The 24589-nt window shown below is 43.0% G+C and overlaps 1 protein-coding gene across 1 annotated transcript in view; it reads left to right on the top strand.

Annotated features, from left to right (window-relative positions):
* The first annotated feature begins 6536 nt into the window (after nucleotides 1-6536).
* Nucleotides 6537-24589, top strand: part of LOC8032458 (synaptogenesis protein syg-2) — a 341997-nt gene continuing 323944 nt past the window's right edge. Inside the window, exon 1 of the mRNA XM_042290110.1 lies at nucleotides 6537-6660. Coding sequence (XP_042146044.1) covers nucleotides 6609-6660 — 52 coding nt within the window. The 5' untranslated portion in view covers nucleotides 6537-6608. The remainder of the gene's footprint in view (nucleotides 6661-24589) is intronic.

The following is a 24589-nucleotide window of genomic DNA, read 5'->3' as shown; positions in this document are numbered from 1 at the left end:
CCCCGCCAGCAGCGTCTCGGCGAGCTAGCATGCCTCCACCAACACGGCGCGGTCGCCCCCGGAGACCGCCTTGATCACCGGACACCGCGCGGTGCCAGCCACCAGTGCTAAATCCCCCCCCCCCCCCCCCCCAACACACACACTCACTCACGGATTAAGCGCGACGATGGGATGACGAGCGAGCGGGACGGTGAGACGACGCTCCTGACGCCCGACTCCTACTTCTATCTTCTCCCCCACTTTTCTCCCCTCACCCTACCCCAAGTCAGTGACAAATGCGCCTAGCGCGCGTACACGATTGACTCTATTCCCCCCCCCCCCCCCCCTTAATTTCACTTCAACGCTTACAAAACACGGAGGCCGCCGACGAACGAACGCCGTCTCGCCGGGCTAGCGGCGCGACATTCGTCCATACTCGGCGGGGGTCCCGAAGGTGCGCTCGAAGCGTGGAAACAGCGCGAAGCAAAGAAAGGCAAAGGGCATCTACACTACGAACGGGCAGAAGCCGATGCAAAAACGCGCGCACGTAAACAGAAAAGTGCCGCCGCTCGCCAGTACGAAATAATACGCCGTCGCATCCCTTTCCTGCTGCTCGTGCTTTCTCTTACTTGACGGCTACTCCGTCTTGCGGGACATCACGACGAAACGATCGTCGGGATACGGCGAAAGGCCGTCAACACCGCCGAGTCAACCACCAGCAAGCGTTGTTGAGCGGAAGTTGGTTCACTAGGCCTACATACGACGAAACCGACAGAACACGAACATCAAAATCAAAGCACAGGCGGTAACTTCGAGCGACTTCTGCCCCGCATAGATTTACATTCAGCGCTTTCACTCGCCACCACGGTCACATACAATTTTTCAACCCTAGAGCCACCGTACCTGAACCATGCCGCGAACCACGCCAACGTCCCGCTCGCCATTTGTGTTTGCTCACCTTGTCCGGCTTTGGATTGGATGCTGGATCGGCTTTCTAGCAGAGTCTATCAACAGCTGGCTCGATGCTGGATGAGGTCTGTTCTAGTCTAAACACGAAGTCGGAAATATATAATTGTGCTACTGTGCTACTCTATAATAAAAAAAAACAAAAAAAAACGGGGGCACAAAGAAGTACACGACGCTTCGACGAAGTGCCCTCTGGGAACTAGTTGGCCACTAAGTTTCGGTTTCGATTGAGCAGCTTCCTTTCATGCTATCACGCCGTGACCGAATGCGCCGCTTGAGTTTTCGATGATCTGACTTTTCACGAACGTACAATACATTCATTCTCGAACGGTACAAAACGAAACGAGAAAAGAGTCAAAGTACAGGCTAGCTGGTGGAAGTTTTCGTTTTGTCAACCATTTCGTCGTTTACCCTGAGACCTGTCTGTTTTTTCTGTTTTCTGCTCTTCAAAAAAAACCCCAGTCTCAGGGTAAACGACGAAATGGTTGACAAAACGAAAACTGGGGCAATTTCCTTGCACACAAATTACTATGGTGTCTTCCTCGTGTCATCATATATCGCCCACTCAAATTTTACGCTGATAGGAAATTAGGTTTTCGCAAACGCTGAGGTCGGCTAGCTACGACGGAGGCTCTAACAAGCGTCTCCTACTCTTCGCTAAGCCTTTTTGGAGTTTTTTTGGACGAGCTTTTACTGACGCCCAAGATTTGTGTCTGAACGGTGTGTCTGAAATTATCTCGGCATACTCAGTCAGGAAGAAAGCAAACATAAATATTACGGCCATTACTAACCGTCAAATGCGCTTTGAATAATTTCGTTCCTTTGGCACACCGCATAGAGGTTCACGCCCGTCCGACTCGCTTCCGGCGAACGGTGCGACATTCTTCACACAATTGCTCGACTTTTGCTTTCTTAAAACGGTTTGTGTGGGGGAATGTGCCTATATGATTGCAGAAAAAAATTATGTGCATACGCGATGTTGAATATTAGCGGAATGCAAGCGGGTGGGGACTTAGCTTCGTGCAGTGCTGCGGGTCAGTACAGATAAGAGATAAGATGCGTGTTCAAATTGAGCTTTTCAATGGCGCCTCCAAGTTTTAGCTCACGTACTCAGGCGTATTAAGAAAAACAGTAGTTGCAAAAAATATTATTTCGTCTGTGGACGCATAAAACAAACAAACTTCCTGACCAGCTGTAAAGGTGCGAGCTCGATGTATGCAAACTTATTGGTCGTTACAGCTTGTTGACTCGTACACAAGCAAAATACCCGAGCTACGCAGCGTCGAGATTCCCAGCACTGGCTCGTTCACATATATTTCGAAACGCAAACAGAAAGTCTCGATAGAGTATAAAAATACAACAAGCATGTGTGAAGGCAAGCTATACGTCTCGGGCTTGTGCTATAGACTCGAGGTCTGGCCATTTAGGTTAGTTTAGAGACCAAAAATGATGCTCTCGAGACCAAAAACCGTGAGATCACGGCCGTTAATAGCCCACGCTGCCGATCGAAACCGAAACCATGCCACTCTCCTCCCTGCCAACTAGTTCCCAAAGAGCAACGCGCGCCGTGTTGCACGCAGGGGTTTATGGAAGTAGTGACCCTTTCTGGTTGAATATAGGGTGCACGTGATGTTTCGATTACGATCATGCAGAATGATGTAAAAAACGAATGTGCCGCCCAAACTGTGTCTTCCTCGGACAGACCGCTCGGACCCGGAGTAGTTCTCCGCGCAGCCTTTTTCGGGGGAGTACGATCTGTAGTCACTCGCAACATTTCAGTTTCGTTATCAACGTTGCCGCGGGGAAATGAAGGAGTTTCGCTGTTTTTTTGTTTCGATTGCTGGGTGGGCTCTCTTGCTGTGCTTGCTTTCGCTCCTCTTGTCATGACCGACTGGCCCGAGCATACTGCGGCGCTGACATCGTCTAATAAAACGCAGTAGCAGCGAAATCAGCGACAGCGACGAAGATACCAGCTTAGCTCCAGCTCGAGTGACGACGAGGCAGCCGTTCTCGGCGAAGTCTTTGCCGACTCATTCGCCTTGCCAGCGAAGAGGCCCAAGATATGGCGTTACGTCGAAGACGTTGTGCACACCTATTCGGATGAAGAGCTAGGTATGTCGTTTGCTAGAAGACAATACGACAAATTCCCCTCAGATGGAACTCGCCTGCGGAGATGACGGTCGCTTTACGGCATGCGTGTTTGGTATTGCTTAACAGCCCCTTTGCAAAACGTACAGCGCCACGACGGCAGGACATTTTATCAAAGCATGAAGTTCCGATCAGAACTTCATGCTTTCAGCAAAATAGCAATGGGAACCGAAACTGTTAAAAAGCGAGGGCAGACGCTATGAAAGCGGTGGCAGCGCGTGCAACTGGGTGGATCGCTTACTGAGGCCGACCGCTGAACGACCGCTTGCGCGGAGCGCTCGGCATCTGCCTGGGCAAAGGGCTGGATCGCGCATCCCCGCTTGGTCGCTGCAGCTGCAGCACGAGAGTGAAGCCACCGATCGGCGATTTTGCATGTTGAAAAATCGCGTTTTTGGAGCGCTTCGGAGGCTGGCGGCAACATGCTGAAGACACGTTTTCTACTCGTTCGTAGTCAATCGTCGAAGAAGCTCTTTAAAACCCTGTGTAAACCCTGAGACTTGCCGTTGAGAACATGTGGAAATTTTTACGGAAGCGCAGTGCCGCAGTAAAAATGCCCAACTCATCGAAAGCAAGTTTCGCCGCCACGATGCAACGCGCAGGTCACGAGCGACCCGCGCGTTGCATCATTGGACTTTTTCCATAACGCAACGTGCGGGACCCTTGTGACGTCACATGTGACGTCAATTGTGATGTCATTATAGGAAACGTCCCATAATGCAATGCGCGGGTCACGAATGAGACTGCACATTGCATTATACGACGTTTCCCATAACTCAACGCGTGGTTACGCCGACGGCGACGTTGGCGTCGCCGACCCGCGCGTTGCATCATGAGACGCTTCCCATAATGCAATGCGCGGGTCACAAATGAGACGGCGCGTTGCATTATGGGACGTTTCCCATTACGCAACGCGCGGTTACGCCGACGGCGATGTTGGCGTCGCCGTCGCCGACCGCGCGTTGCATCATGGGACGCTTCCCATATTGCAACGCGCACACGCCGTCATTATGGGAAAGGCCCCATAATGCAATGCGCGGGTCACGAGTGAGACCCGCGCGTTGCATTATGGGACGCTTCCCATAATGCAACGCGCGGTTACGCCGACGGCGACTGCGACGGCGATGCCGCTCAAGCCGGAAACGGGCGTCTAAGAGCTGCTCTCTAAAAAATTAATAGATGTAAACCAAATTGAATTTTCATTCCACAGCCATGTTTGATCCCGTCTTTTTTAACAAAACTGAAATAAGCCTTTGTTAACTGGTTTAAGGATGACGCAGCGTTAATACTAGGCCAAGGATAATATTAGGTGTCACCTTTTAGCATATTGAAGACATGTCCAACCTAACGGTCATTTGTAACCATCACATAGTTTCTATATCAGCGAAAAAGCCATGTCGGTTACATATCAAAACTTGCATGACTCGAATGGCCTGTGAAAGCAGCGAGAAAACGATGTCGGTCAGTCACCGAAAACTCCGTGGCTGAACTGGCCGGTGATTACAGAAAGAAAACGATGTCGGCCAGTCAGCGGAGACTCCTCGGCTAGACTGGCCGCTGACTACAGCAAGAAAACGATGTCGGCCAGTCATCGGAAACTCTATGGCTAGAGTGGCCAGTGACTACAGCAAGGAAACGATATCGGCCAGTCACCGGAAACTCCATGGCTAGGCTGGCCGGTGACTACAGCAAGAAAACGATGTCGGCCAGTCACCGGAAACTCCATGGCTAGACTGGCCAGCGACTACAGCAAGAAAACGATATCGGCCAGTCACCGGAAACTCCACGGCTAGACTGGCCGGTGACTACAGCAAGAAAACGATGTCGGCCGGTATCGGGAACTTTCCGGCTGGCGCTGGCCAGTTTAGACAACGAGTCCCCGATATCGGCCGGGATCGGTTTCTTACAGGCGTCCCTGGCCGGGATCCGCCGTACAGCTCCCGGTACTGGCCGACGTAATCCCAGTATCGGCCGACATGATGTGCTACCTGGGTATTAATCGATTAATTGATCTACAAAAGGGTGGTGATTAATCGGCTCAACATGTTAAGACACACCGAGCCCTAATAACAACATCTGGCTAAATTCATACTGATTTTTGTTTTGAAGGCTATTAGATTCTGTTTATCTAAAAAAACGTTAAAGAATATGAAGTGTTCAAGTATATTCCATGGAAAATTGGTGCTCGATATGGGACAATAATTATGAGGTACATTTCGATACATGGCTTACACGGCTGATATTCCATTCAAAAGCTACGCTAAACAGACGCAAGTGATTCTCTAAAGATGTTGGTTAAAAAGTGTTTCTTTTTTTTTTAAGATTTCGGAGTTCATGAGGTCATCACAGGAACATGGGGAAAGTTTTTGATTTTTGATATATTACACAACACCAGTGTCGTCAATTGTATATTTCTTCCCTGCGGGGAGACTAAGAATGAAAAGCTTCTAAGCAATTTTAAAATTTTGTTAGTAAGCACGGAGCAAAAGTGTTCACTTAGGCAAGAGCGCACTCCTTATCAGATAAATCCCGCCCCTCATTATCAGTGAATATCAGAGATGACATTACAAAAATAATTCGGCTATTACACTTCATTATCTTTCATCTTTAAAGGCTCAGTTAAATTTGTTGTTGTACTAATTTTGCTGAGCGGGTTCGTGACATTTTAGACTAGTTTATTAAACAACCTAACAAACCTTTTTGATGTTGAGGAGTAGTAATATTCTTTAGGACTAATAATAATAATATTATTGTGGCGAGAAATGTATTTGACGCGCAACCCATGCTACTTATGTTGAGAGCAACGACACTCACGGACAATATAACTTTGAAGTTTGAACCTTCCTCTCTCTAATAATCTGCGTAATATATATTTCTTGTTTACAGTTTTTTTTAAATAAAAACAGGGATGGAAAAATGTAACCAGAAGCCGGATTTCATCATGATGAGAAAAACTACACCGATTTGACTTAAAAATAATAACAGTTTAGTCATACGTTTCGTCTCTAATACAGGAGATATTATTCGTGTTGCCCAGGTGGCAAAAATGAGAGAACACGGCAACCATAACACTATTTGTTTTAGTTTTATTATATATTTGTTATTTCGTTAGTTTGAGGTCAAATCGTCGAATTTTGCTTTATCTTAAGAATATAAAGTGTATACCTCTTTTTATAGCCCTGTTTGTTATCCATAAACGTTTCTGACAGCAGCCACAATGCTCTGGATGCAAATAAATAAACGAAGAAAATAATATATCGTCAAGCGGACCAAAGACACGGCGCCGGCCCGAGCACCATTCGGCCGCCGTTGCAGCATGCGGCTGTCGGCCGACCGGCGCCGGGCGACCGAACAGCAGGATAGCTCTCCGTCCGAGCGCTCCGCGTGCGTCTTAGTTCGTCGCGCGGCCTACGTGCGGCGCTTGCATCGCGTGCGGTTTTCCAGCCAGCAGCCGAAGCCACGCGCAGAGTCAATGGTTGGCGGGAGCCGTGCGTGGACGTGCTTGTGTTACCTAGTGGATGGATTCCAGGATGTTCCTTGCCCTCCTGGTCGTCACACTGCTCACGAAAGGTAGGCCGCTGCTCGTCGACGCTTTGCTTCGTCGTCGTTGTGCCGTCCCGCCGACAACCATCCGGTCGGGGGAGCCGCGTGGGGGGCCCTCCCGTTCGAATATCCCCGCGTGGTCCGTTCGGAACCTCACGCGTCTCGGAGGTTCAGATTCAAAAGTAGCGCGCGCCTGTCCGCGTTCGTGTACATGTATACTGATAGGGTCACGTGATGCCGAGGCGTTCATTTCTTTTCTTTTTTTTTTTTCGCGAGTACTGAGACTACGAAAAAAAATAGTTTCGGAATGCTAAACTAATAACGCGGTTAAAGTCGCCATCGAGGAACGTAAACAAGCATGAGCACATCTAAGTAAATGTAGTTTGCATTGTTCAAAAAGTGGGAGAACTTTCGAACAACCCTGTTCACAGACGTGCACAGATTTGTTGACAAATTTACGCTGTCCGACAACAACAAACAAACGTGCTTGTTGCCAATTTGAAGCTTCCGATTATGCATACCTGGTTCGCCATTCAAATTTCTCTCATATCCATGATCACTGTTGTGTCTATTTTTGCGAGTGATATTCAAACTTTTTGCGTCTAGGGCAGTGGTTTTAAACTCATAGGAATGTGGGTGCCAGATAGCCCACACCGGAAATGCCGAGGGGCAAAGTCAGACGGGGGGGGGGGGGGGGGGGGGGGGGCAGGGAGGGGGGGGGTAAAACAGATTTTGATGGGTTGCTAGCTCGTGCTCTATGTTTTTTTGTAAACTCACGGTTTTGACGCGAGTGACATCTTTAGATTCTATTCGTTTATATCACTACTTTGGGCCGTCACCTTATGAGATAACAAGAATGAAAATGACAACGCCCCGCCAACGTGCAAGCATTTTCAATGGAACGAGAGTGAAAGCACACTGTCGTTCCCGTTGCTCAGTTTCCTCAAGAAGTGTCCAAGATCAACGTGTCTCTAAAAAAACATTCAGTTATTTTGGTAGTTTTTGCTTTTTTGACGATTTTTTTTTTTTGCAACACGCTGAAGAAACAAATAATTGTCTTTTGATGGTGATATTTTTTTGAAGGCGAATATCTCCAGCTTGTAGCTTCATCTTTGGCAGTTGACCCTGCTGATCGACAGTTAGCGCAGCCGAGACGCATTCTTCAACGAACAACTCGCGCTTTCAGTCTAGTAGCGGAATCGTTTTACATTAAAAAAAGCTGGGATGCAAAAAAAAAAAAAAAAATAGCGAAAGCAATGGCAAATGAACAGAGATAAGTATAAACTATGTGAATACGTTAAAAGAGCAGAGTTACTTTTTGAGCGAAAATGAATCGACGAGATGAGATAACTATGGCGCATGTCATTTCTTGCGCTCGAGACATGGGAACCGGGACTCGTCACCCGTTGACTACGGGCTGCGTCTCAGTGAGTCGTGGGCCTCACGTGGCCCGCGGACCGCGTGTTTGAGACCCCTTGTCAAGGGAATGCTGAAATCTCCACCTAAACAGGCGTAGATGGAACAGTTTGGTAGACAACTAAAGGCATGCCCCAACCATGACTGCAATATAAGCTATTAAAATATTTACTTCAATTGCAACTTTAGGAAATAGATATTTATAACTGCTCCTGTAGCATACAGTGTTTTTTTTGTTTTTTTTCTTACTTCCAGAAGGTAGTTTATCGCTTTCCAAAGTAAATATAATTCGCGCATAAAATATGGTTTCCTCGCTTTGAGCATTGCTTTTTCTTGAGTACAGTTGATAGACAATAAAAATCTACAATATATATTCATAATGCTTTATTCGAGAGTCCAAGTGAGCTCCATCTTTATTTGAGGAACTTAACGCGCCAAATCTAACACGTCGAGATGGCTCCTATGAAGGACCAATGTATTTGCAAATATCCGAGGCTTTGTACTGTAGGATGACGAGCTCGAATGTACTGTTTGTTTTGCATAACCGCACTAAGCCGATGAAGATACTTGGGTATGTTGCAGAACAACTTACTTGAGCTTCGTTCAGACCAAACCCTGAATGGTGGTTACGATACAGTAGCAGGCTTACGAGTTTGGATTATAACAATCGTTTCCGCTTCTCATAATCTTTGCTTCTATCATAATGACACTCTTCTAATATATATGTTATCAGGTTCATCACTGGAGTCCCTTGATGGGAGACAGTACACTGCAACGCATGTTAACTACTTCAAGCACTCGATTACTCACTTAATAAATTAATTAATGTATGCCTTATTTTACATAGAACACTGATGTGGACTGCAGTAAGAATATTAGCATCAATTTATTGCGCTAATCAATTTTACGTACTTAAATAATAAAAATATATCAGTCTACATTTTGAGGCACACTATACCCTATATCAAAATATAATAAATCCAGTACTTAAATTTTATCTTCAATATAATAGTGGGCGAACGCACAAATAAGTGGGATCAGGGAAACACATCTAGGTGATTCGACTGCCAGCGTAGTGCTGCCCCTGCGCGTCGAGTTCGGTCTCAGGTTCAAACTACCCAATTTCTGTTTGAAATGTAAAACAACTCAGCTTCAGACTAATTGAGGCACTTATATTCGCACAAGAGCTCCGAAGGGGATGGAAGCAATTACCATACATGCAGAGGTCGAGAGCGACGCCGGTTCTTCTGAACCATGTAAGGAACTTGAGCATTCGAGGGATAGCTTTGAAGCTCTAATAGAATGCAGTCGGCACCAAAAGAAGGTACACGCAAATTTTTGTGCAAGGAAATGCGACTTTTTTTTTTAATGTACTGCGTAACAATAACCTAATGTTTTCAAGCGAGCACCTAGTTTTCTTTTTTTTAAATATTTGCCTACTACATTGGCGTGTTCGGTTCCCCCGCACTCTAAAAACTGCCTACGCCTTTCATTATTCTAAAAACATTCAAATAGTCAATCTCTGCGATCTACGAAATCAGCTCGACAAATGCTGAGGCGGAACATCCTTAGAACTGAAAATGATGCCTGCGCTGTTGCATGAAGCAGTGCAAAGCGTCATGGTTGCATTGGGTAATGCCGCCGCGCAGATTAATTTTGAGGTCTAAACGAATGTTCCGCCTCAGCATTCTTTGAGCTGATTTCGTAGATCGAAGATATAGGCTCTTCGAGTGTTTTGCGGGTAAGTAAACGCACAGGCATTTTTAAGAGAGTACGTCAAGTAGCAATCTTTGTAATAATAGTAATATTATAATCTTTATTTCTGTTGGGCGTCGAAAAACAGCACACGCTCTAAATAGTCATATTAAATGGGTTAAAACAGCGCAAAAAGACGAATGATCAGTAAAAGGAAACACGCAGACACCGCGCTGACTTACAACTGAATTTTTACTTCTGTGCCATTCAGCAAGTAAACTTGAGACGAGATAAGCATACAACCAATCGACCCGATAACACGCACTCTTCCCATCGAGCTGGCACGTGGCTACACTTATTTACCCGCCTTTCTGATTACATTTATCTCATCACTGACCAGGGAAAGCGACGGAACACTTATGCACATGCAGGCGTCATGGTTGGCAATAAAAAAAAAAGCTTCGTCGATTTCCCGAGCATACTTAGTTTTATGTCGGGCTAAAATTCGTTAATTTCGTTAAGCATTGGAGAGCATGCACATCAGTCAAAGAGAACCGGTAACTTGCCAGACGGGGAGGAGCGTAAGGAGAGAAATTTTTGCCTCGCCCGGTCATTTACACGTCTTCCCATCTGCCCGATGTACACTTTTCCACAGGACAACGGAATAAGGTACACCACCCCACATGCGCAGGCGATAAACCGGTTGCGGTGCTTAACCTGACATTGTGCACCCGCGCGGCCACCTCGATTCACGGCTGCACACAGCCACCCCAACTTAGCTGGAGCCGAAAACACAACTGGCACGTTGTACCTACTTGCAACCTTCTTGACACCGTGGGACACCTTGTGCATATACGGCAAGACCGCAGTTCTTACCGGTGGATTTTGTCTTGCCTCAGTACTATCAGGTCTTCTAAACATCTCTAAATAGTGGTACACCGCTCGTCATCAAGAATAAATGCAGGAAACAAAGCAAGGCTCCGGACTATTACAAGAAAAACTACATTTTTTTCCGGTGCTACGGGATGCGCATTGAGATGCTTGTTCCGTGTCGGGTGAGAAGTCGTGTGCGCACACAATCTTATTCCGTTTTTTTTTTTTTCTTTTTCTCTTCGAATTAATTTTTGTAGACTTCCTCCGAACACCTCACCATTTGTAACAATCTAACAAATTTGCACCGCAACGCGTGTTAACATACACTGCAAAAAAAAAAAAAAAAAAGTGCGATTTTCGTTTGCAGTATACAGACAGTTAGTCACAGCGACCAATCGAGGATCCCAGCTTATGGCAAGGCTCAGAATACGATAAAAGAAAAAAAAAAAAAAGTAATGTGCGCAGGAATTCAAGGAGCATGACCATTCACTTGATTCTTGTCTCTGCGCACGTGGGATCCATATTTTTTTAGAGTACAAAGTCTCCGGCAACGTTGGAGTGCACAGACTCAGGTGGCTGTGCAGAATTCGATTTAATTAGGCCATCATTTGTTGGGGTGTGCTAATGGAACGAAGTCTCGTTCTGTCATTTATTTATTTATTTATAATACCTCGAAGGTCCATTTCCGGACTTTACAAAAGGGAGGAATTTGGTCAAATTACCGTATAGTCAACACCTAAAAGAACAAAAAAAAAAAAAACGAACAGTACCAACAGAACCACTTTAACAAAATTATGTATTATACGAATTGTAGGGTCCAAGCACATATAACACTTCATTATGTGGGCAAGAACATCACTGTAAACGAAAACTAAATAGTACTTAAAAAATCTAAAAGAGCTGCTCGGTATTCTGTAGCGTCGGAAAGTGCGGTTATGTGATCAGGAAGAGGATTCCAATGCATGATTGCGCGTGGTAGTGAGAAATTATAAGCGCATTTTTGGTATGACCAAAAATGCGCTTATAACTTCGGATGTTAGTTAAACGACGATATGTTCGGTTAGGAGGCTAAAGCAGGGGCGCAATAACGTTACCGGTATGTCTCCCTTAAAACAAAGTTCCTCCGACTAGAGTCGCCGACAGCTCAAGAAACGCAGACTGTCGTATGTCTTGAGCATCTTGTGATAGCCCGGCAGCCAATGAGATTGTATCATTAGGCGATATATATGACGAAGGACCAATCACAAAGCGAGGAGCCTGCGGACATAATAATAGGCCTTACTCTGCGCTTGTTGAGCTCTCGTTGACTTTAGCGTGTACTTAGTATCGCGCGTAAACTGCTTCGGCGAATTGGTCTTTCCTATCTTGGACGAGCGTACTGGTGTTTCTGAGAATAAGCCCTACTATACTAATATTTTAGTTAATATTCAGGGTTTCTCGTCGGGCGAATTTGTTCAATTGATCGAAATATATGATGGTTGAGTTGCGTCCCGTTCCGGACGGAAGTTCTTATGGCGTACCTCTATCTTCTGTGGTCAGCTCTACTACAGGATCGTTTCTTCTGGACAGTGAATGTATTACTAATGAATCCCGCTAATGCAAATTGATAGCAAGACTTTCTTAGACCGGCGGCCGATATCGAGACAATGTCGTAGCTTCTAAATGGGTTTCGAATGTACGTTAGAATATTTACACAACTGCATATCTGCGAAAGGTGCTGAAAAGAAAATTCCAAAAGGCATGAATTGATTAAAATATTTATTTATTTACACAGACACCCTCTAGGCCGTTTGATATTTTTCAAGGGAGGTACGAAAAATCAACATACAAGCATCTCACAAAAAAAAAAAAAAAAAAAGATTTTGCTCGGGGTATATTTTCGTGCAGTTTATCACAAAAACAAAACAAAACAAAAAACATAATTATCAGGAACAGTAATCAAATCTTCCGGTAGCTATTTCACTCCCGGGCGGTTTGCAGAAAAGATAATAAGAGAAACAATCACTGTGATAACAATATTCTGCCATTGGTCTAGAATGACTTCACCTTGAGCATGCATGATTTGGTCTCAGAATGCAAACATCTCTTCTGATACCTGTCTCCCCGTGATATATATTATGACAAATTTTCCAATCGTAAATATCTTTTTCCAACATTAAAGGAGGTCCCAACCTAGTATCTTCTTCATTTCTGTGTAACTTGAGTACGGGCTATAATCACTTGTAACACATCATAATGCCTGATTTTGATTGCGCACTAGCTTATCACCAAGATAACATTGAGGCGGGTGTCAAATAACACAAGCACACTTTAAAAAAAGTCTGCGTCTACTTTCCCGCACAACACTCGGAGAGCCAATCAGCGCCACTTACGGAGGCAGCTCAGCGAATGACGATGCCGAAACATATGTTTAGCTCAAGAAACGCAGTCTGAGTTGTGACATTAAGCAATGCAAAACGTCACGCTTGCATTGCTTAATGTCAGAACTCACACTGCGTCTTTTGGTGTAAACTTATGTCTCGGCATCGTCATTCGCTAAGCTGCTTCCGTAAGTTGTGCTGATTGGCTCTCCGAATGTTGTGCGGGAAAGTAGACGCACAGACTTTTTTTACAGTGCATATTGCTTGTTTTACGCAGCGTGGTGCATTCTTAAAATTCGTCGGAATAAAATGTAGCATTTTGATTGCCATAGCCAAAGTATTATCTACGTGGTCAGTCTATTTTAAATTATTCGGAAAAATGCAGTCGCACGTACATATATGTTTGTCTACAAGTTCAAGTTCACAATGTTTATCTTATATGTAATTGCGCAAACTGTAGATCGAGTAAAACAAATGTATCTGCAATTTTTATATCTAAGCTTTTTTCTCAACGATCGCACTAGCGTTCTAACATTTGTAGGCCTCCTTGTACTATACAATCATCGCTGTAATTTTCAACCAGTCTGTAAATACACAATCATTCGCAACTATTTTATTATCCGAATGTATGTTTCTCCAAATGTCATTATTAAGTGTGAGGAATAACAAGGGTCCTAGTACACGACCTTGAGGCACCCCCGAGGTTGCATGTGCAGGCGAAGATTTCTGTTTCTTTAGTACAACACATTGTATACGACCTGAGAAATACTCTTCAACCCAATTTATGATGTTTCCATTAATTCCTAGTAAGATAAGCCTATTTAATAGCAAAAGGTGCGGCACAGTGTGAAATGCTTTCCCGTAATCTAAAAATATAAGATCTACGTGTCGTTTGTTGTCAGTAGCATTTGAAAAAAAAAAGGTTCAATTAGACTAGTTGAGTAGCGTATGAATAGCCTCGAAGGAAACCATGATGGGGGGGGGGGGGGGGGGAGAAAGGGGTTAATGGAATCTCAATAACTATATATAGAGCTTTTAATATATATGTTCAAAACGCTTGTACGCAGTACATGTGAGTGACACTGGGTGGTAATTTTCAACAAGGTTTCTTGACCTTGACTTAAATATTGGAGTTACATATGCTTTCTCCAGTCGCTCGGAATCGAGGGAGTACTTAGTGATTTTGCAAAGATTATGTGTAAGTACATTGCAATTTCTTCTCTGTAGTTATAAAAACTAGTTACAGGCGGAAGTTCATCTGGTCCATACGCTTTTGAAATGCCCATGTTCCTTAGCAGTGCCATATGCGTCCATTCCTCTTATTACTTCGGCCAAAACAGTTTCGACCCTTCGATCAGATACAATAGGGGTTCCACTACAAGCGCTTGGGATGCTTTAGTGCATGTAGAGTAGCCAATTATAGGAATAATAGTAAACAAACCTTTATATTTATGATGCGCTTGATAATATTTAAAAATGTGATAGCCTGATACTTTAATAATTATTTTTTGTTAAAGCGAATATTGCCAACTTAGAAGCTAGTGCACACGTCTATTACGAGAATAATCCCTGGAAAAGGGGAGCAAAAGGGACAAAAAATAAACACAAATCTCCAAACACAGTTAGGTGACTGGTGCGCGACCTAAAAGCTTATTTATCGCTTCTACCTTTGCGTTTATTGCATTATAATCAAAACGTCTATAAGTTCACGCAGCGAATGCTTCTCTGATTGAAGAATAAGTAATTATCTGTCGCAAGAAAAATCAAATATAGAAGAGATTTCTTTGAAGTTGAGCTGTCCACGCCATCATGTGGAGGTAATCATCCCAACTTGTCAGAAATCCAATATATCAGCTGATTCTGATTCGCGTATAACGGAGATGCCAAAAGTGACTCAACAGTAAGCATCTATGCTCCTTTTTTTTTTTTTTTTTGCTATGATATTTTTTTGTGTGTGGGGGGATTACAACAGGAGGAATTACTGCGAGCACATCAAAATTCAACCTATCGGAACCGAATTTACATAATGTGGAGTAAGACTGGATATCATCAGTACAAGCGAAATCTTACCGAAAAACGACGCCTGAAATCGCACGCATAAAGAGGTAAAAAATATCGACAATACAAAGGCCTGCCCGAATCTCTCCCCTCGTTCGCGTCAGTCTGTTGCAACTTAAGAAAAAAAAAAAACTACAAGAGAAACTTTACTCGCGAAAGCAACTCTCCGTTAAATACCCATAAACGCCAAGTAGCATTGATATCTCGGGCGACGTTTTATTTTATTTTTGTAGGCCCCAGTGTTTATATATGAAGAAGGAGGTCGCTAATTTTACTTCGATCGTTTCACTTTACGTTGAACCGCAGTGGGACACCATGAGCCACCGGAGTCAATGGAAGTCAGCGACAGCATTACGTCAAGTTCGGCAGTAGTGCGGTGATAGGTTCGCAGCTCTGGGTTGGTTTAGACGTCTCTAATAGCGTCCGCGGCCTTGCGGCATAAGGTGAAACGGAGTGTGAGTGATGCACTTCTTATCCCTTTCCATCACTTCAGAAACAAACAGTACATGCCTTCTGAGGGACGTAATGTCCTCCTCTGTCTAGAAATTCGGGGGAGGCCACCTCTACTGTGTTTTTCTACGTTGTAACAGACTTTAGTAGAGCTAATCGCAAATGTATCAAATGTAATCAGAAAGCTAAACTTGAAAAATTAATCATTTTGCACCATACACTCGATCTAAATATAAAAAAACGACATTGTCTTTTGACAGTTACAACTTATTTAAATCTACCAAACGTCAAAGGTATTTGAGATTTTCGGTGACATACGCCTTTGTTATCACTTAAAAAATCTAGTACGACGAATTTATTATTATTTTTTACCTATTCGGAAATAACCAATAATCTCGTTAATGCTGAGCGTGACTTTTCAGCGGCTCGCGTCAAGCTCCCTGTAACAACGCAGTTTTTTTTTTTTTGCGTCTAAATTTACGACTGTGTTCGTCATTTGTTGAGTTCCCTCCGTAGATTGCAGCGATTCGCTATCACACGTATGTTGCGGGAGGTAGACGCACCGGAATATTTATAGACACTAAGAGCCCAAGAAAGGCTTATCATGTCCACGCTTTCTCACCTTGTGATTTGTTCTTCTGCGTCCTTATCGGCTAAAGTCGCAATCTGATTGGCTGTGGAACGATAATGAGCTGCTCGGGGTTAACCACGCCCTGCGTTTCTTAAGCTGTCGGTGACTATACATAGTGTAGTGAAAAAAAAAGTGATAATTAGAAGCACGAAAAAACTCGAGAATTTTTATCCTCCCGGTCTATTGTAAGAGCGTGTGGGTTGGCACCCATAAGCACTTTAAAAAATGTCTGTAAGTCTACTTTCCCGCACAACACTCGGAGAGCCAATCACCGCAACTTACGGAGGCAGCTCAGCGAACGACGCTGCGGAAACATATGTTTACACCCAAAAACGCAGTCCGAGTTGTGACATTAAGCAATGCAAAACGTCACGCTTGCATTGCTTAATATCACAACTCGGACTGCGTTTTTTGGTCTAAATATATGTTTCGGCATTGTCATTCGCTTAGCTGCCTCCGTAAGTTGCCGTGATTGGCTCTCCGAGTGGTGTGCGTAAAAGTAGACGCACAAACTTTTGTTAGAGTGTGTATGCTAACGACTGCACTAAAAAATTCCCGTGCATCTACTTTCCCGCTAAACATTTGGAGAGCCAATCACCGCAACTTACGCAGCCAGCTCCGCGATTGACGATGCCGAACCACGTGTTTAAGCCAAAAAAACGAAGTATGCGTTGTGACATTAAGCAATGCAAGCGTGACGTTTTGCATTGCTTAATATCACAACTCAGACTGCGCTTTGAGGTCTAACCTATGGTTTGGCGTCTTCATTCGCTGAGCTGCCTCTTTAGGTAGCTGTGATTGGCTTTCAGGGCGTCGTGCGGGAAATTAGACGCACGGACATTTTAAACAGTGTACTCAGTGCCGCACGAGATGTTAATTTGCAAATGTCTACTATTACGCCATACAATACACTCCTGCAGGCTAGTAGTGCATTGATAGCCAGGAGCCGTCAATGGTTGCCTCGTCATGTTTAAGTGGGCGTATAACGACAGCCACTGTATAGAGCGGCTTTTCACCGCCAGAGCAACGCCCGGCCGCTATTGGTCGAGACAAAAAATCCGTGCGGTACCATGGAGGAGTTTCAGCTGAATTCATTTTTACGACAACCGAGGATTTGTGGAACACGTTCGGACGGGATTTGGGCGCAGACTGCTGCTCTTCCTGCTCCTCGACGATGCTGCGACGGGGGGGAGGGGGGGCGGCGTTTTAACGCGCAGTTTGCTATTACCTTTGTCGTGGAATTCCTCCCAGGTTGAAGTACCGTAAAAATTGCCTGTATTGACATCACACCCCCAAACGCAATGTACAGAATCAACACGTTGAAGTGAATACTCCAACATGTCTATACTTTACAAGTGTCGGTGTGATCAAGCTTACAAACTAGATGCTAGAAGCCAGCAGCTATACTATTACTGTGGTGATTTCCTAGATCAAAATGGAGATTATCCGTACGGCATCTGGTTTCGCTCATCTGTGTACCCCTTTTTTAGAGTTGGTATTGTGCAGTTAATATTGTAATATTCCGTGTCTCTAGCCACGATATAAGAATATGATCGCGAAAAAAGAAAAAAAACTTAGAATATTTGAAACGCATTCGTTTGAAGCCTTTTATTTTGTAATTCTTGCTAGAAAACAGGCCATGTGAGAAATTTGATCTATGTCATTTATAATTCCTTCAACGGTTCATAATCTTTATATAGTCTTTGACATGTACCATATAAAACTGTGTACATTCACGCGGTGATTATGTGTACTCATATTGTTACGCGTCGTATTTTTTTTATTTTTTCGCAATATGTTGCTGTCTGTATGGGCCCCCAGGGACTCTCAAGCTGTCAATGACAGCTTTCTCGCCCAAGGACCCCCAACACTGTGTTGGAAATAAAATTCAATTGCATTGATTTGAATTTGTTATTAGCTTGCTTTTTGTTCCGCAATGCCGATGTAGTGACCTTAAAGGGCTTGCTGGGTCAATTAATTATATATTGAGTTACGGTTCTGTCAAGCGCCTCTCTAAACGATCAGTGCCGATAAATGGACTTCTAAAGTGTATAAATTTTCCTGAACAGATTTTGTACGACCAGTAGTACACGGTCCAATGTGTGAAAACGTATAATCGTTTTCAGCTCTCTAATCAAAGACAAGGACTCTAGTATCCTAAGCGTAATACATTTTTAGCCAAGCACGTCACATTGTCTACAAATTCTGACCCCGTCATGCGCCAGCAGTTTAGGAAGCCAAACATATTTTACGCTCTAGTGGTTTTTATGCATTTACGGCTGTAGTTTAATCTTGAATAAAGTGCGCGAAAGGGTAGATGTGCCTAAGCAGTGCATCTTATACGACCCGTTTTCACGTAGATATGGTAAATATAGAAATGACCCTTAAGTAACTCGCATGAAAAGCATTTTACCCTTGTCAATTTCAACAATACCCATCGCTTCTTATCACTCGGTTGACTCAACTGCAGTGATTTTTATTAAGCCGCCGCTTTGAGTCTACCACATACGGTTTAAAATTTCTCATTACTCGTCGTTGTATGTTATGCGCTAACAGGTTGTGACGTCAACATTTCCATCGTCACAATCAGATATGTAAAGAAGCGTCTGAAATAGCTTTACAAGCTCAAACAACTATAACAAATGCTGAGAGGATTGCGGTATTCTGTTGGTTAAAAGGAGAGGTCGCCCATTAGTGGAGCCACGACGTATGAACTTGTTTAATCCCAACCTAAATGCAGTGTGTACTTTAGGACCTGAAGGGTTGGAATTCTAAAGATAAGAGTACCTTGTTTTCGCACTAATCAAGTACATTATACATGATATAATCCCCGAGACTGCAGGCAAAAACGGCACGAACACTAAAAGGTCTCGAACGAACGCTAAAAGTACAGTATACTTGTCATAAACCCTATCAGAAAATACGTTTCCTTAAAATTTAGTTGACACAGCGTTGTTGAAACAAAAATGACATCTAAAATGCGTGAAATTGTCATGAGGTCAGAAATATATTTATATATTTCGGAGCAATATGGCCTTGTCACCCTCGGTTACAATTAATCTTCTGAACCCATTCTTTCTTTTAAGTTTATATAAAAAAGATATTTGTTTCTGATAAGTAGATTCCGCTTAATTTGTTATTATACCATTTCACTGCAACCCAATCGCAAAATTATGAAATAATACCTCAAAACGTATTATGCAAAGGTTTTGACGATTTCCATATGTCAAACATCGTTGTGTTAACTCTTTGTAAAAAATATTAATATTGGCGCCTAGCATGGGAGCGCGACATTCTGCAAACAAAGATTACAGTAATGATAGTACTAATAGTCTCAGATTAAAGAAGATCCCGAAGATAAAGAACGAGCTTATGATGACGTAACTGATCGGTAAGAATGGAACCTCCTATTTCGATGTATGCATGTCAGTGTAACTATAAGCATTTCGATCGCAGACACGCCTTTCTACACAACAACTTAACCGCATATTTAAAAACGCGATAAGAAGGCATGATAAAAAATACACAATCACAATGTTATTGAGAGTTCGAAAATAACATTGATAAAAACTCGAAACTTATGCACAAATGTTCAGAGCCCAATCACATGGGAAACATGAACATCCTATGTCACGCTGAGCTGCTATTCAAGAAATCCACGTGATCTCCCGTTTTCTCTTTTGACCATAACTCCTCAACCTCCACCGAATCAGAGTTGCCCGTCATAACAGCTGTACCGGCCACCGCAAAAGAATCCAAGTTACCGAGCTTGGAGACTAGGTGGAAAAAAGCCAACATTCCTGAGCATTACGTAGCAGGCGCCGGCATAAACTAGAGCGCTCCGGTCTGTGCGAACACTTAAACCAACATTTCCTGCCTAACGGAAGCCTTATTATCGGATTGCTCTGACGGTTCAGGGCCAGAATAGATGGTGGAAAGTTCTTAACCGGACGTCGCTCGGGACGAGTACACGCTTTCGGCCACGCTGGAGACGGAACGTCGACAATCATCCAATCAGTAAGATGGACCCGCATACTCTCAAAGGGGACTTGTTACGCTGGAGCAAGCAGCTCCGCTCGCAATCCCCTGATGGAATCGGTTGACCATTCGAAAGTGCGGCCACCGAAGGCCGATTCTGACTCCTTATTTGGCTAACTTTTGTTTGGCTAGTGTGCGGCCGAGATGTACCACTTGGGGAAATGTGCTGTCGGCGACTGGCTGAGCCTGTCCTAAGGGGGCCGCTTGGCTCTGATAATCTTTTTTGTTTCGTTTCTTTCGTACGTTAAACAGCGAGGAAAGGACAGGTTTTGCTTAGAGTTTGATAGATATTTCTATACTGAAGCAGCCCTTGCTCTCGTTGGAAAGCTTACGATTCGCACGAGTAAATATTGTAGCGCTCTTATTGATTTTTGGTTTGCATTTTGAGTCCAGTTTTTATACTAGAGCTGATACCTTCGGAATATTGGAATGATTGTTATTTCTCTATAAAGATCAAACGAATTGAGACTTCATTAGTTGCAGCAAACTCACAAACTATGGTTTTCCTTCAAGATTAGAGTTTTGGAATTCTTGTTTGATTCGAGTTTGATCAATTCTGAACTGATCTGACTCGTCATGCTAATATGTAAGAGCAATGTTATGTGTTTTTTCTCTTCTTTTTTTCATTTTGTATGTGTTCTATTTTTATTTACATAATCAATTCTAGTCTGTCTTCTCAATTTACCCTATTCCTTAAACCTCTTACGAAGTAGCACAAAAGCACCTTAAGCCACTATGGCGTCTTCGTACGGTTGTGAATTAATCATCTACTCTTTGCACATGCACGTACATCTTTTTTCTTACAGATAATAATGTAGACACAAGAATAAAATATGTAGACCCTCATTTAGCGCGAATCGCTCTCTACTATATTCAGTACTTCGAAGACCTAAGTTTCCACGTAACTGTTTACCCTATTGTTTCATTACCATGTGCGCGAAATTTAACAATTTATTAAAGGTGCGAATTTCTTCATTCATTAATATAGTAAAAAATGGGGGCACCTTTTTATTTATCATTAAATTTGAGACATTTTATTAAGGAATGAATAGAGTTCGCGAGATATTTTTTAAACTACTTTCCTGTATATTTCATTCTATATATTACAAGTTGTATTATTAATTTGATCTGAGCTTATATCCCGAACCTTTCATAGCTCTGTGAGGGGTAACAACATTCATATACGAACAAACAAAAATATTTTCGTTGCAGTTACTTGGGGCCTAGCGACGTTTTAGAAAACCATTACTGAGAAAGCTGTATGCGCTATGGTATGACAAGCAGGGATTAAGAACAGCCCTTTCCTCATACATAATGCATATTGACAAACGTTCAGCCACAAAGGAAGGCAGTTACAGCTTTTCATTCGGTAAATATTGAAGGCAATCATCTGTGACAAAAATCGGCAATATATGCCAAGCGCGGCGCGCCCAAAATTGTGAGCTGCTGCAGCTCACAATTCTGGGTGTGCCGCGCCTAGCTGATATACGTTTGTTTTGAATGTTGCTGCCTGCCTAATGCTTGGGGTTAAGTAACATTTAAAGCTGTCTGAACCAACGTCGAAAAGTGTTTCCTTTTATACTTCATCCGACTGCGCCTTCCTCATCAACCTCATTGTGTATCCGAAGCTGAAATTAGATTTGATTCATATAGTGGGGCTGATGGAGCGTCTGTTTATGAATCTTTGCGTGATGTAATAGCTTTTTACCTCGGAAATTAATATACGCATCATATTGCCATCATACATACACAATTATATTGGAAAAATGTTATATTTTATTTAATTAATTCCTAAGGTTCACCTTTAAATTAATTTTAAGTGGCGTAATTTTCAACCAAACTTCTGAACCTTTATCATGACTGTTGGGGTTACCTCTTGTGTATGTTTAGAGCTTTTTCAGGTTGTCTTGCCGCTGCAGAAAATACATTGCCTTGTTCCATACACCTTTGATTGTGTGTAGCAAAAAGATTTAGTTGAGCACTCATTGAAAATACTCTTGGAGCACCCATTAAAATTCTGTACTTATTGAAGTGTACGGCTCTACGTTTATTTATTTAATTCCAATACTACTAATCCCATTCGGGATTGTTGTAGGAAGTAATACATCATACAGAAATATATATATATACATTTTTATACACATTTGAAGATAATGGTATGCAAGTCTATGCCGACAGGTGCGCTTCCAGGTTACTGAGAAACTGCTCTACACTAGTGGAATGTAATGTTTCGCGGCAAGTGATTCCATTCGTTGATAGCGCGGGGGAAGAGGGAATATTTCAAGCAATTATTGTGGGTTGAAAGTTCTTCGTAAAGCTTACCATGGTTATATCTTGTTAGCCGTTTACTAGTAGGAGTTAGATAATTTTCTGTGGGGATGTTGAAGTTGCTCTTAGCTAATTCATAGATAAATTTGAGCCTTGCTATTTTTGCCCTTTTTCTAGTGACAACAGTTCCAATTGCTTACATAGCTCGGAGGGGGAATCATGCCAACGATATTTGTTAAATACAAACCTTGCAGCCATTCTTTGTATTCTTTCTAACTTACTAACGCCAGAGGCCGTGTATGGGAACCAGACGACGTTGGCGTACTCAGCATAGGGCGGACTAGCGTTTTTTAGGCTAATCATTTCGTGTAAGTTGATCCCCTTTTTAAGGTTCTTTTTAGAAAATTAAATTTGTTTAGCGCTTTTTGAATTAGAGAGTCTATGTGTAAGTCCCAACGGAGGTCATGGCTTATATGTAGGCCGAAATACTTGTACTCCGTGACTTTCTCCAGGGGTTTATTTTTTATGTGGTAGGAAAACGATTTTGGTTGCTTTTTGTTAGTTATGGTCATAGATACAGTTTTATTTAAATCTAACAACATCTGCCAGTCATGGCACCATTGTACAATATGTTGAAGTGCATTGTTAAGGTTGATTTGATCCTGTTCGTTGTTGATTTGTGAGTAGAGTATACAATCGTCAGCAAAAAGAGGAATTTTTACATTAACATTTTGAACTATGTCATTTATGTAAATAAGAAACAGGAAAGGTGCCAGTACCGATCCCTGTGGAACACCAGATGAAACTTTTTCCTTTGACGATGAATGAGCGTCAATTGTCATAAACTGTTAGCGATCAGAAAGGTAGTTTCTTATCCAATTAAGTATTTTGCCTGCTCCCAGAATAGTTTCTAGCTTGAATAGTAGTTTTGTGTGAAATACTCTATCGAATGCTTTCGATAGATCTATGAATATAACGTCAACCTGACCCCTGTTGTTAATTACAGTAGAAAAGTCAAGAATGCTTTCGGTCAGCTGAATAACAGTCGATAACTGACGCCTGAAGCCGTGCTGGACCCCGTTGCAGAACGGCTTCAGGCGTCAGTTATCGACTGTTGAAATGTGTTTTAGTATAATATGTTCGAGTATTTTGGACCAAGTTGAAGTGAGAGATATATACCTGTAATTAGTAAACTCGTTTTTGTTTCCAGATTTATATATGGGGATTACTTTAGCCGATTTTCAGTCCTTAGGAATTACTTCTGTGTTGAGGGAGTGTCCAAGGATGAGTACGAGATACTTTGCTATCCATTCCGCGTACCTTTTTAAAACTTCACTGGGTAGATTGTCAGAGCCAGCACTCTTTTTACTATCGAGGTTAAGTAAGAGCTGCAAGACACCTTGTTCGGTAACTACTACATCGTCCAATGTGGCCAGAGCTGAACAAGAGACAAAAGAAGGTATATTCCCATTATCCGTAGTAAATACCGAAAGAAAATACTCGTTGAACATCTTTGTAAGATTGGTTTTATCATTTGAGAGTGATTCTAAGTGTGACTTAGTTTTAGGGTTAACGTGACTCCAGAATTAACGAGGTGACGATTTAATAAACGACTGAAGTGTCACATCGAAAAATGAATGCTTAGCTGATCTAACTTTGAGGTCAAGTTCAGTATTCAGCAGTGCCAACTTATCTTTATTAAGAGGTGTTTTAGTTTTCTTTGCACATTACTGGAGTAAAAATCGCAAAGTAATATCAAAGCGTGCTCTCAAGGTCCAATTTCACGTATATAATGCTACTTAAACAAGAGTTTAATTAGCACAATTCTCATCTAGTCAGGCAGATTTCTGCTAAGTTGATCTCGATTTCATTGAACTATTAACTCCTCAAGATCAAGCATTTTCGCCGAGCACAACCGTTTTCGATCCCGCCCAGGGCTCGTTTCCCGCACGCCGCTCTGAGAGACACGTCTACGGGGCGGACACGGAAAGTGAAACGTCTAGTTCGTCCAGGGAAGCTAGCGAAAGTCTGGAAAGGGGGCCCACCTAATGCATGGCGCTGTGAAGCGTGACCGACAACGTGCTTCCGAGAGGGAGAGAGTATTAAAACAAGACCAAAAAAAGGGGGAGAGGGGATGGCAGAGTGAGAGAGAGGGAGATAGCGGATG

The sequence above is a fragment of the Ixodes scapularis genome, unplaced genomic scaffold, assembly GCF_016920785.2.
Source record: "Ixodes scapularis isolate PalLabHiFi unplaced genomic scaffold, ASM1692078v2 PGA_scaffold0__279_contigs__length_252992795, whole genome shotgun sequence".
In the NCBI taxonomy this organism is placed as follows: Eukaryota; Metazoa; Arthropoda; class Arachnida; order Ixodida; family Ixodidae; genus Ixodes; species Ixodes scapularis.
This window is presented reverse-complemented; position numbering and strand designations above follow the sequence as displayed.